Raw genomic sequence first — 13,646 nt, 5'->3', positions numbered from 1 at the left:
CGACTTTATCTGCACATGCAAACAAAAATCTGTCAAATCTGACTAAACATTTTTATGGGTTGCACCGGAAAACTTGACATTTAGCAGATCTGTCAGTGTACGTGTGTCTCTAAAATCTAGGTAGATCTTGCATCAGAGCACCTTACTTCTGCAGCACTAACTAGGTGGGAACTAGACGTTTCTCTGTGCACAGCTGATGCATGTGAAGCATTTAAGGGACATCTATTCTTTTCAGTTCAGGTTTATTCATATAGTGCCAAATCAAAACGTATATCATCTCATAAAAAACCTCAGACAGAACCACGCTCAGGGAAGGCAGCCATCTGCCTCAACCAGTTGGGGTGAGAGTGGAGATCAGGGGGGAGGGAGACAGTAGGGGGCGTTGGGGTGGGGATAGCAGATCTGTAAATCATAGCATCTCAACCAACAAGGACAAGTAAATCAACCAGTAAAAAACATTAAGTATTGTATTCATAGCATGGCCACATTAAAAAAAAATGCCTCCAAGAAAACCCCCTGTGTCCGTAACTACAGCAATTCAGAGCCAGACAGCAATAAATCCAAGCAGTGAAAAATCAGAAATGGTAATAAAACATCACACTGCTTAAATCCAAACATCCAAATCCATCTTAAGAGGAGCTACATTTTACTCATTTTAAGTTCTAAATTGTCCTAATGAAAAAGAATGGGTGAAAGGCACATCGTACGAACATTTTCCTGCACATTTTTTTCTTGTTCATTATGATCATTCACATGTTAAACAATGAGCTACGTGTAAAATGTGCCATTCAGCATCAAGAGATGCACACAAATGTGCTGGTGCACCAGTGTAAAAACTAAATAGATTTTTGTTGTACATTAATTCCAAAACTGGTATGTAATATTTGGAAAAACTGCAACCTTTGCTACACACATGACTAGAGAAACTATTTTTCAAAAGAAATAGAACAGTAGTTACACTCTACAGGAGTAATTTCAGGGCTACAAGTAGTTATGATTTCAGTCCTTATTAATCCCTTTATTATTTTTGCAGCACAACATACTTAAGCTCCACAACATTCTTATTTACTTCCCAAAAGCCTTAAAAAAATCTCAAAAACGTAAAGCTTTTTAATGCACAGTGATGACAATTAGAGGACCAGTTTAAATATGACTTTTCCTTTTTATTACATTTATTGAAAAACTCTTAAAACCAAGAAGTGTTTTAGCATTTTTTTTCCTTTCAGCATCTGACACCAAATCAAAATTAGCCTTTAGGTCCAGATTTTGAAGGCTGAGGGATGATGGATGCTTTTAGGAGAAGGATATTTTAAGTATTTCAGTTCAGTTCAACAAACAAACAAATCTCTGTATAGGTCTGTGCATCAGTGACCTGTGACCACGTGTGGTTAAAATGAAACCACTTTTATCACTCCAAGATTACAGAGGACTTTTTCTGGTTTGGGAAAATAGATGAAATAGTGCCACCTACTGGATAAGGGTGGATGTGTTTCATAACGCAGAGCAGCATAGAGAAAGAATTTATGTTTAAAAATGGAAGCCAACAATTTACCTTCGTGTTTTATAAGTGTGCTGAGTCATACAAGTTCACATAGTCAGTCCTCATTTGTTTTGTATTATGACATAAAGTCAAACAGTCTGAAAGCTCCAAAAATATGCCATCAAATATCCTTTGAGTGCAGGAGCAAAGACAACAGGCCTTCATTCAACCATCATACTCTCATCTAACCACAGGAGTCTGGAGCTTCTTTCCCAGTTTGGCCTTTGTGCCATTTTTTATTTTCAGACTGAGTTCTCTGTAATCGGAGCCGGATCTCATGTCTGTAACCAGGACACAAATGAGGCAAAAATATGATAAATATGATCAAAGCTTTAACCCACTTTTGCTTTAAAAACATTAAAATGCCTTTCAGAAGTTTGGCCATTCATCTGCAGCCATATTGTTAGATTCTAAAAGGTCACGACACAATCACACGTATATTTCTTCCATTTTATGAAATCTAAAAAAAAATAGGAAATTTGATTTACTTCTTAAATTGTCGCATTTTGAGCAAATATCACATTTTGTAAAGCTGCATGAAAGTCACCAGCACATACGTACTTATTAATTTAATGCCAAAATAACTTCTGTTGATACCTCAGATGAAAGTGCACCATTAATTACTGATTATTAGTCTATTGCGTGAGCCTGACGGTCTGTGAATGTGAAATCTCACTTCAACAAGTATTAAAACATGTCACGTGTCTTGCTTATAGGATGAAAACAGAAGTCCCTGAATTAAAAATCTGATTTCTTCAATGTAAGTAACATTAAACAATAAAAATAATGTTCAACACTTAAAGCTCTGCATCTATAATGCAGGTGTGTCTCTCACCACTGTGGGGTTCCCGCTGCTAATGAGCTGTCCGACCTCATGAAAGATGCTTTTACAGCTGATGCTTTTGTCCAGAGAGCCTCTTTTCACGATGACCGCCACAGCCAGCAGGATCTGCTCACGGACGTATTTCTGCAGGCTGGATGGAAAAACAAAGAGACATTTTGTCAATGAGAGGTTTATTGTTCTGCTGAAGGATAAAAATCAACGCAGGGATTGAAAACAGTATGAAAAAAAGTTAAATATAAGTGTATATGACAATAATATAAGTATATGACAAATGATCTGGCCAGACTAAAATTTGTCATGTTGAACAAGTATGAGGAACTGCAGGCCATCAGATGCCACTGTGCAGTTTATTCCCTTATATTTAATGAACAAATCTGTGCAATATAGATCAAATCTGTGCAACATTCAGCATTTCTATCAATTAAATAATTTGTGTAATACCACTGATATTTGCAATATTGTTATCTCCACATCCAGAGGAAACTGAACTACTACTTGTGTATATTTTGTTTATTTTCATATTGATATTTCCTACATTTCCTTTGCTGCTGTTAACAATATGAATTTCCTCACAGTCGGCTTGATAAAGGTTTATTGTACTGCATCGTACAGAAAAGCTTAAGGACTTGAGGAACAAAGAAGAGCTTTTTGTGTTAGTTAAGTTAATTATATTATCATATCTTTATGTGTTCTGTGCAGCTTAATGATGTCCAGCTAGTGCACACGGGCCAAATCAGGCCAGGAACAATAGTGCTGCTATATCCCCATTTCATATATAACAGTCACTTGTATAGCCCATAACATGTCTCCTTGGCTCAAAACAGCAGAAAATTTGCATAATAGATTAATTGATTATGGATTGATAATGTGGAATTTAACCAGAAAATTATTCACATTTCCAAAATCAGTGGGGCAGAAGGGGTAAACAAAGGATCAGGTAAAAAATGGCCCTAATTGTCCCCGAGCCCGACTCTAAGATTGGAACATCACTAAATTAAAATGTTGTCTCAATTCTTATACTCAGCTTATCAAAATAATGTAACATTTCTAGGATTTGAAAGGTTTGTTGATAACCATTAAGGATTCTTGATTTAGTTTACTGCTCAGTTCTCAGAATTTAGACCTATAATCATCATGGTCATCCATTGAGGTCAATGACATATTTAATACACCTGTAAGACCGAGGTTTTTATAAAACGGCTGTTCTTCCTTACTTTGGCCTCTGTAAGACGTAGGTGAGGAGGAACGCCCGGAGCGACTCGATGCTCGTCTTCTCTAGCAGGATCCACTCCCGCACGACGGCCTCCATGATGGCAGTGGCTGCCTGGAACAGCACATAGTCAACCTTACTGGTCTCTGCAGAGGAAAACAGAAGACAAAAATATGAGTAGGGAGAACAATAAGGAAAATATACAGTGTTTAGAAGTTGTGAGTTAAAATAATTTGCAGGAAAACTCATGCTCTGCCTTAAATCAGACATGTAAACACACTTTAGTTAGAAGTAGATTAACACAGTTAGTTACATATAACATGAAAAATACAACAAATGTGTTAATATTTAGTCTTCCCTCACCGATGGAACGGCACGGTGGACCAAATATTACCTTTCTGAATGATGCAGTATGTGGTAGCTCAAAAGTACCATCAGCAAAATGATCATTACACTGAATTAGTGCCACTAACAAAACCAATCACTTTCAGGTGCAGCTTATTAGAACTTATTGGGAATGTTACCATGAAAATATAAACAATGTATTTGGAATAACTGTTCTTTTAAAATGTGAAATGATGTATTTGGGTAATATATTGTTTGAAAATTGGAATATTAATGACAAGAAATTACTCTGCATCAAGTAAAAGAGTACAAAAAGATAAGTTTTATCACATCTGGATTAAATAGACTGAGCATGTAAAACCCGTAACCTCTCATTTCACTTGACCTTTAAATTAGAGACAAGCAGCTCTCTTCATCTATTTTCCTTTTTACTTGTTTTTGTCTTGCATGATGTGAAGATAACTACATAGATTTAGTTTCATAGTTCAGCTGTTCTTATGCAATAACAAAAAAATGATTTAAAAAGTGAACATTTTGGAAAAGCAATATTAACAAGTACTTAATGATATAAATATGATATGCAATAGAAGTTGTAAAAAAAACGCTCTTAAAAGCTGTTAAAACATTCATGAATGTAGGCTTTACTGCAGGATTGCATTTTTTTGCGTTAATGTAGACTGAAGGAGACCAGACTCATGCATACAGTAAGTAAGTAAAAGGCTAAGAAAACATGAATGTCCTTAGTTTGCTTCTAAATGTGGACATGGTTGTGACAAATCTCCCTGCAACACGCTGCCTTGCATCTTATCTGAACCAGCAGCCTGGTGGAGCTGCAGTCATGCATCAGTGTCTGGACTGAATCTAATCAGCTACACAACTACTGCACACTGTAGGCACAAAATGCAGTGAAACAGATCTGAACCTAAAGATAAACGTTTCCTATAATGAAGAAAACACCGTTGTGCAGCTGCTGACTGATGTGCAGGACTAAAGTGTATCATTCTGTGATTGAAATATGTCCTGTGGGATGTGAATTTATTCTGGTTAAAGGTGACTGTAAAATTAGAGGCCGCACTGTTTATCTCCTTGAATCAAACGAGACTTGCAATCTGTCTGTATGGGGTATTAAAATGTTAACCCAGACATCACAAACTAAGGTTTGAAAGCATAACATCTGAACCTGAAGCTCAGATTAAATGAACAGCGATATTAAAACACTGTAAATGTGCCTCTGAGCAACACAACTCTGCAGTTTTCATTTGTATAGAAACAGAGCTGTCCTCCTTTGTTAAATTCGTCTTTATGAACATCGTACAAGCTGCACAATGAAGTCAACAGTTACCTAAGATGTGCTTGCAAATGGCAAAAGGGGATTTAGACTTCCTGAAGGAGAGGAACACATGTTCTGCATGCTGCCTCTGTTCTGTGCTGACCATGGAGGGCGGTGCCTGGAAAACACAAACACAATGAACACTTAGATGACAAGGATTAAACTTTTAAACACCAACACTACTATGACTATCAAATTCAGGTTTGTAAGTGTGATTTTCAACTATCTGTTTGGTAGAATTTGGTGTTACAGGAATTATAGCATTAGTGGTTAGACTTGTTATCACAGCATTGGTAGACATTCAGAAAAATACCATGACAAAGACGTGATTTGAAATGCAAATGTGCACAGTAAAAATACAGATTTTACAGTCAAAAAGAAACGCTATTTCAACAACCTTTGCCTACAGATTTTACCAGTATTCTCACTAATGTTGTGTTGGATTTCTTAAATATTTGAGATGCCATTTTCTTCATGGTGGCCTGTTACACAACAAACAAGTGCAGCTTTGTGACAATATACTTTTGGTTATGTTGTGTCACCGATAAATGGATAACAAAGTGTTTGGTAAATGTTTGTGTAATAGAGTAGTTGTCAGCTTATGTGTGAAACTGTGATTTATCGACAATTTTTTAATGAAAAAATTAGCCAAAATTTTGAGGTTTCCAGCTTAATAAATTTGAATATTTTCTTTTTTTCCTCCTCTATAAGAGTAAACTGAATATTGTAAACTGAACATCATTAAAGGATGATATCATGGGCTTTGGGAAACAGTGATCAACAATTTTTCACACTTTTCCTGCATTTTTTTTTGACATCTCCTTTATTGATAGAATCCAAGTGGCTCATGCTAACGACCACCATTAGCATACGAGGGCTCGGTGAAACTCGCATTTCACCAACCCCCTTTGTCACTCCCTGGCTCCCAACAACCATCGTTGAGGAGCCAGGTGGGCCTTGGCAATGGTCGTCGGAATGTGAATAACACTGACCACACCTCACAGAGGTTATAAGCTGAGGCAACATCAACCACCACCAGAACTGAAGAAGCCTCTTGGATGAGAGGTGAAACGTCTTCAAGGAACTTTCTTAAAGTCCAGTTGGAATGATTTAAACAACCTTTGATAACCATGACCTGGATGAATGAGAAACTACACAGACATTTACTGATAGAACTGAGACTAATTAATTAGCACTACAAATTTATTCACCTTTCTCAAACTTTATAATCTCTATGAATTTGGGATTCTATTTCAGGAGTGACTTTGATTTATTAATTTAAACATCGATTTTTAAAGAAAAAAATAGCCCCAATACTCAGATTCCAACTTCCTAAATTTTAATATTTTTGGCTTTCCCCCCTTCTCTATTACATTAAACTGAACACTGTAAACTGAACATCATTTAAGGATGATATCTTGGGCTTTGGAAAATAGTGATCAACATTGTTCACCATTTTCACACATTTAATTGACCAAAGATCAAGTCAATAAATCCAGAAAATAATCTACAAGATAACAGTTCTATTGTTCAGCAGTCAAATTGGTATTGTATGATTTTCAAAATGCTTTTTTGCCAACACAAATAATAGACAGACTTCCCCAACAGCATCAGAAATACTCCACTATAAAACAAATACAACTAAAAAGATTACAACTATCTGAAAACTTTATAATAAATATCCTCTTATTTCCTCAGCATTTTTTCCTGTTTTGTTTGAACTTCATTGAAGGACAAACCTCATTGAAGTACAAAAAAGACAGGCAATAATGACACAAACACCCCATAATAATAATAAAAAAAAGGCATTACAGCTCCAAATACAGCAGCGCAACACGCACACAGTTTTTATTGAGGACTGTCTCCATGACACAGCTCAGCAGGAAAGTCACATTCCAGGCCTAATTGCAGTAAAAGCAGCTCTGCGGCTGACGGCAGAGAAGAAAGAAAGACCTTTTTATCTGAGCGAACAGCACACGCACTCACTTCAACCCACATTATGAACTATGATGGGATGGCAGATGCATTACACCTAAAAGACTATTAGCATAAGTTCATGGGCTTAACATTACCAAAAAAATAAAAAATAGAAAGAAAAATAACAGTAGCATGGAATATTTAGCTTGATGGAAATACATGTATATTTTTTGAAACAGAAAAAATATTTAATGTGACCAACTTCATCTCATGAAGGTTAGAACATCTCATTTTGTGTTAAATAGTTGAAAAAAGGTGATTAAATTCATAGTGCTGTAACGAGTTCTATCAGTTATATCAATAAAGAAGATACATGGTCAATGCAGTGTCTGAAAATGGTGAAAAACGTGGATTGGTGTTTCTCGAAGTTCAAGATATCATCCTTAAATATCTTGTTTTGTCCACAACCTAAAGATATTCAGTTTACTGTCATAGAGGGGGAAAGCCACTAGAAAATATGCAAATTTAACAGGTTGAAATGTCAGAATTTGGGCTATTTTTTCTTTAAAAATTGCAGTGTAATAAATAATTACACTGATGCTGTCTGTACTAGTTTCATAAACACGTGTTGTCCTCCTTGTGTAACAGTCATGCTTTTGATGGTATCTCATGCAGTAAACCTTCATCACATGTTTTAAATCTATTTCAATGAATTTTGAACTGAAGCTTGACTTAAAAAAAAAGGTTATCGCAAGTCAAATCACAGGTACTTTCTCCAAATCATTCAGTCCTACAACTGGGTATGAAAATGTCTGTGATGATGAAAGTTGCACTGAAACTTCAGGACACGAGTCTCAGAGAAATACGACTGTACAATTATTTAGAAGTGTTATTTTATTCATATATCAATTTGCAAAATTCACGAAAAATTGTCTGCATATGCTTCAACTGAATTTAACTTCCCACTGAATAAATCTGAACGCAGCAGCCAGAAATCTCCTCCTATTCTGATAACATCTGTGTTTAAAATAGTTACTAAATACATTGCCAGTATTTGGGGATATTTGGTTATTTTTTTAAAGAATTCACTCCCTGATTTCAGCTATCTAAATCTAAACAGTTTCTTGTTTCTCACCTATGACAGTACAAAAGAAGACAGTTGAGGATGTCATCTTGGGCTTTGGAATCCAATTTTTCTAACACTGTTGGACATTTAACTGACAAACAACCAGCCGATTATTCAAAAAAAATATCAGAAGTGACAACAATCATTAGTTTAGCGTCCACTCTAGGTTTGCATTTTTGATTCTCTAATAAATTTATTACAGTTTTTTTAATACTCTTGTTGCTGTAAAATTCCAACATGATTTTGCACCTTTTCTCTTTTACCAGCCCATTTTGCACATTATTTTCCTTAAATCCTACATGTATGCGCTACTAATATACCTCGAGTGTCTTCAAGAGCACTAATAAAGCATCTTTCTTTATCTATCTAAATTCAAAAATAATCTAAAAAAAAAAAAATCAGAGCATCAGAGATTTAGATTCAGGATCAAACAGGGTTTAGCCTGTTTCCATGAGCTTATCAGCAGCATCTTTGATGAGAGAAGTCAGCCTCAAACTATAGCTGAACAGTTAATCAATTTGAAATTTAAATAACAATTTAAAAAAATCCAAATAATTAAAAAAAAAAAAAAAAAAAAACTCATACATCCAAATCACAAAGGCTGCAATTTAGGACACATTAGGTGTGGTCATTAAATAATGAAACTTATTCAATTTTATGTAATTCAAACAGACCCAAACTTGTTCTTGCTTGCCCAATGACCTACATGGTTCAGGTGTGAAGTCTAGTTATTTAATAGCCACACCCTGCACATTTTGCAGGGTTTAAACTGACATATTAATGGGTTTAAATTTTCATGCAATGCTTTTTGTGTGTGTGTTTTGATGCCATCAGGTTCAGGCTCTATCACATGTTGTTAAATCTATTACACAGTGGTTAATGAATTAAAGGTTAACTATATAAAAGTATACCGCATTATTTGTCAGAAAAATTTGCAATTTTCCCTACATCACTGACACCAACCTGCTGAATAAACTGCTAGATTCACTGTTTATAATGAATCAGTAGCTTTGTAATGGCTGGAACAGTGTGATTTAACATATTTCTACACCCATATGAGTGCATGTTATGAGTTACAATACAGAAAATAAAGGCTAGGCACCATCAGCCTTCTGGGTTAGGGTTAGGACAAACACACCAAAAAAACTGCTTCTGCTTGGATCTGAGTGCCTTCTAGCAACTCAACTCAAATTAAACTAAATTAAAATGTTAATTTAATGTTAACATACTCACTGTTAAATTTCTAATAATATCTACACCTTTGCTCCTTCTTTCCCTTATGTATCTTGTATGCATTTCCTAAACCTACACAGACATTTTTACATACAACCACATCCTATCACACAACTCACCATGTCATACCTGTAATTACCAATATATAAATGCATCATGTCATACACTTCAGTAATTCTGGTCCTGCTTCTTTCATGCCTCATCGGTATGTAGCTGCTGTAACGTAAATTTCCCCAGTGAGGGATCAGTAAAGTTTATCTTATCTGGTATGTATTTATTTACTTTACTTTTTTGCACTACTTTAAGTTATTACATTTTGTATTCGTTCTGCAATCCAAAATATCAGAAGTGCAATATCAGTTCTGCTACTGTTTCTACAGTTCTTTATACACCTACAAAAAAGCTATTCCATGCTTTTATACACACAAACGAAAGATTTTTGTACTAGATTTGTATGTTTCTTAATTGCACATTTCCTTCCGTACTTGAGTTTAAACAATAAAGTAAGTAAGACACCTGCTGCTACTTCAATGTGAAGTTAAAACACTAATTTATTTCATTTACATATCCTTATGAGTATGTATCAGGTTAAATATGGCGCTTTTAGTTTAAAAACAAGATGGCAGAAAGCATGATCAGGCTGCTATAGCTAATTTGACCAACACACTGACCCATGACATGCACATGGTTTAGCTAGTTGCCCCTAGCAGGGGTATCTAGTCTTGTTTCTCTTTATCTAGGAGGCCTCAGAGGGGTAAGAAGGCAAGTAACTGGCGGAAAGACCAGTTTGCATACAACTGTACCTTGTACACAATGCTAAATTCTTTTTTGCACTACTTCAAGCCATTACTTTATTTGTTCTGTAATTTGCAAGATCCAGAGGTGCAACATCAGTTACATTACTGTTTCTATAGTTCTTATAGACCTATAAATAAGCTATTCCACTGTTTTTATAAAAACACTTGTACTTCTACTGGATTTTTATCTTTCATAATTGCACATCATCTGTACTTGTGCTTCAACAATAGAGTTCTATTGTGTTCTATTCAAAACCATTCATACAGTAGGACACCTGCTGCTGACCTTCATATGAAGTTGAAGCACTAATGGACTTTATTTTAATATATTTATGGGTCTTTTTAGGTTAAACAGACTGTTTTAGTTTAAAAACAAGACGGCAGAAAGCAAGATCAGGCTGCAACAGCTAATTTGACCAACACACTGACCCATGACATGCACATGGTTAGCTAGTTGCCCCTAGCAGTGGTATTTAGCCTGTTTTTTCTTCATCTAGGAGGCTTCACAGAGGGAAAGAAGGCAAATACTGAGTGTAAATGAGTGTTTTGGGAGGGAAGAGACGAGCTAAAGCTATAAATCGACTGAAATAACAGCGAAAACCGACAACACCGAGATGCTGCAGGAGTCTACAGAGAGCAGAAAAAACTTGATGTAACGGCTGAACGGGAGGAGTTTCTGGAAAACCGGAGATAAACCGAGTTATATTTTAGAGATGTTGGTCTTGAAGGTGGAGGGAAATGGTAGGAGGATTTATTTTATTATTATTGTTAACGGGATGGAGACAGACGAGCATCTGCGCCACGCATCGCTCAACATACAACCGTCTCTCCGGCACAGACAGAGAAAAAAAGCTGAACACATTTTAGAAACAGAGAAGAAGAAGAAACGGGAGCCGCGAACCGCTCGAGCTCCAGCCGAGGCTAAAGCTAACGGAGCCGGTACCGAGCACCTGGCGGGCTACGAAAACAAAGCGGGAATTTCTCACCATTAAAACTTTGGCAGCGCTTTCCAGCTGTGTGATCACTTCTGGTGCACCGACCGCCGCCATCATCGTCCCTCTCCAATGACGCGCCATCCGCTCTGCATTGTGGGATTACAGCCGCTGCTAGCCGGTAAACCTCCCATAAAACCTCCACACGGTTACGTAACACAGAGTACCGCCAAACTGGGCCTTAAAGTAGCCATGGCTTCTGAAAAATATGAAATTAATAGAAAAAAAAAATTAGTGCAGAGCTGAGACTGAAATAAGTATTAATTATGACTGTAGCGAGTAGTTAATCAGTTACTTTGTGTCTTTATGGCGTTCTTTGTGGTTGTTTTATATCTTTAAAGCCCCTTTTAGATGGATAAAGGCAAAACATAAGATGATGACAGAAAGAGACACCAACCACAGAACAATGCAATACAACCGCAAAAAGTCACAAAACAACCATAAGAAGTCACAAAATGTCTACCAAGAGACAAAACAACCACAAAGACAGGCAAAACAGCCATAAAAATACACAAAACAACCATAAGAAGTCACAAAATGTCTGCAAACAGACACAAAGCAGCCATAAAAAGACACAAAACACCAATAAGTCAAAAAATGTTGACAAAGAGACAAAACTACCACAAAACAGCCACAAAAGACTCAAAACAACCTTAAGAAGTCACATGTCCGTTAAGAGACAACACAACCACAAAAAGACACAACCATAGGAAGCCACAAAATGTCTGCAACAAGACAATGACGCACCATCCGCTATGCATTCTGGGATTACACATTAATCACAAAATGTCCATAAAGATACTACACAACCACAAAAAGACACAAAACAACCATAAGAAGTCACAAAATGTGTACCAAGAGATACAATGAGCAAGACACACAAAACAACCATAAGAAGTCACAAAATGTCTGCAAAGAGACAAAACTACCACAAAGAGACACAAAAAGCCTCAAAAAGGCACAAAACAACTATAAGAAGTAAAAAAAAATCTACAAAGAGACTAAACTACCAAAAAGAGACACAAAAAGACTCAAAACAACCATAAGAAGTCACGAAATAGCCACAAACAGAGAAAACACAACCACAGAAAGTCTCAGTACAACCACAAACAGTCACAAAATGTGTACCAAGAGATAAAACAAGTGCAAAGAGACACAAAACAACCATAAGTCACAAAATGTCTGCAGAAACAGAACTACTACGAAGAGGCACAAAGTACACTAAACAACCGTAAGAAGTCAAAAAAATGTCTGCAAAGAGACAAAACTACTACAAAGAGACACAAAACAACCATAAGTAGTCACAAAATATCAACAGACAAAACAACCACAATACATCCACAAAAGACTCAAAACAGCCACAAAAAAGACACAAAACAACTATAAGAAGTCACAAAATGTCCACAAAAATGCATGGGAAATGTACTCACTCAACTAAAGTGCAGGTTGTGTAACTACTCTCATGGTTTCCACTTGTGAGGCTCTGTGCTGATTTGTTTGCTGATGGCGCCATCTAGTGTTGGAAATGCATCCAGTCTGCTGCTGAGCTGCCCTCGTACACAATGTTTTTACAGGCATCCAATGGAGGGGTGTGCTTTCGTCAGTACTTTACCGTAGATTTTTTTTTTCATCTGTAGAATTATTTATTTTCATAATAAACAGCAGCAAACGTGCACCCCTGTACACACAAAAAGATGCATAAAATAATTGTTGCCGAAATAAAAAAAATATACAAATACAGAAACAGAGAAAAATTAAACTGGTGTTTATTTTGATGGACAGGAATCCATATCTTTTAAAAACAAATCTTGAAACTAAAAAGGAGTTCTTTTAAATGTATTTGTTTTTTTTATTCATCTCAATGTATATTTATTCTGATTTATATTTGTGTCATGAGGTGCATTAGAATTTCGGCATTTACAAAACTAATGTTCATCAGTATTTGTTGATTTTTACTTTAATAATGCTCTTTTAAATTAAATAACTGTAACTTAACATCTTCTCAAAATGTTATTTAAGCCTATGAACGTTAAAAGCCTCTCTGTAAGCTTTGACACTTGTTTTCTTTTTCTTAAAAAATCACCAAATTTACACCATTCATCTGCCAGAAACTGCAGAAACAAAAAGAATTGTTGGATTTTTAAATTTGTGACAGTCCTTGAATTAATCCTATGTGAGAAAACGTAATCAAATCTTAGCATAATATTGTGAAACTTAATCATACTCACTTTATTCTACATGTCGTGTAAAAAAAAGTCAAAAATAAACCCATTAAATTTTGTGAAAAAACAAAAAATCCACAGTCTTTAATA

At 35.8% G+C, this 13,646-nt stretch overlaps 1 protein-coding gene across 1 annotated transcript in view; it reads right to left on the bottom strand.

Annotated features, from left to right (window-relative positions):
* xpo4 (exportin 4) overlaps nucleotides 1-11,483 on the bottom strand; it is an 84,523-nt gene extending 73,040 nt beyond the window's left edge. Inside the window, exons 1-4 of the mRNA XM_055015423.1 lie at nucleotides 11,329-11,483; nucleotides 5,282-5,387; nucleotides 3,599-3,740; nucleotides 2,376-2,514 (exon numbers count right to left, since the gene is read on the bottom strand). Coding sequence (XP_054871398.1) covers nucleotides 2,376-2,514; nucleotides 3,599-3,740; nucleotides 5,282-5,387; nucleotides 11,329-11,418 — 477 coding nt within the window. The 5' untranslated portion in view covers nucleotides 11,419-11,483. The remainder of the gene's footprint in view (nucleotides 1-2,375; nucleotides 2,515-3,598; nucleotides 3,741-5,281; nucleotides 5,388-11,328) is intronic.
* Nucleotides 11,484-13,646: the final 2,163 nt, after the last annotated feature.

Source organism: Amphiprion ocellaris, chromosome 11 (assembly GCF_022539595.1).
Source record: "Amphiprion ocellaris isolate individual 3 ecotype Okinawa chromosome 11, ASM2253959v1, whole genome shotgun sequence".
NCBI lineage: Eukaryota > Metazoa > Chordata > Actinopteri > Pomacentridae > Amphiprion > Amphiprion ocellaris.
This window is presented reverse-complemented; position numbering and strand designations above follow the sequence as displayed.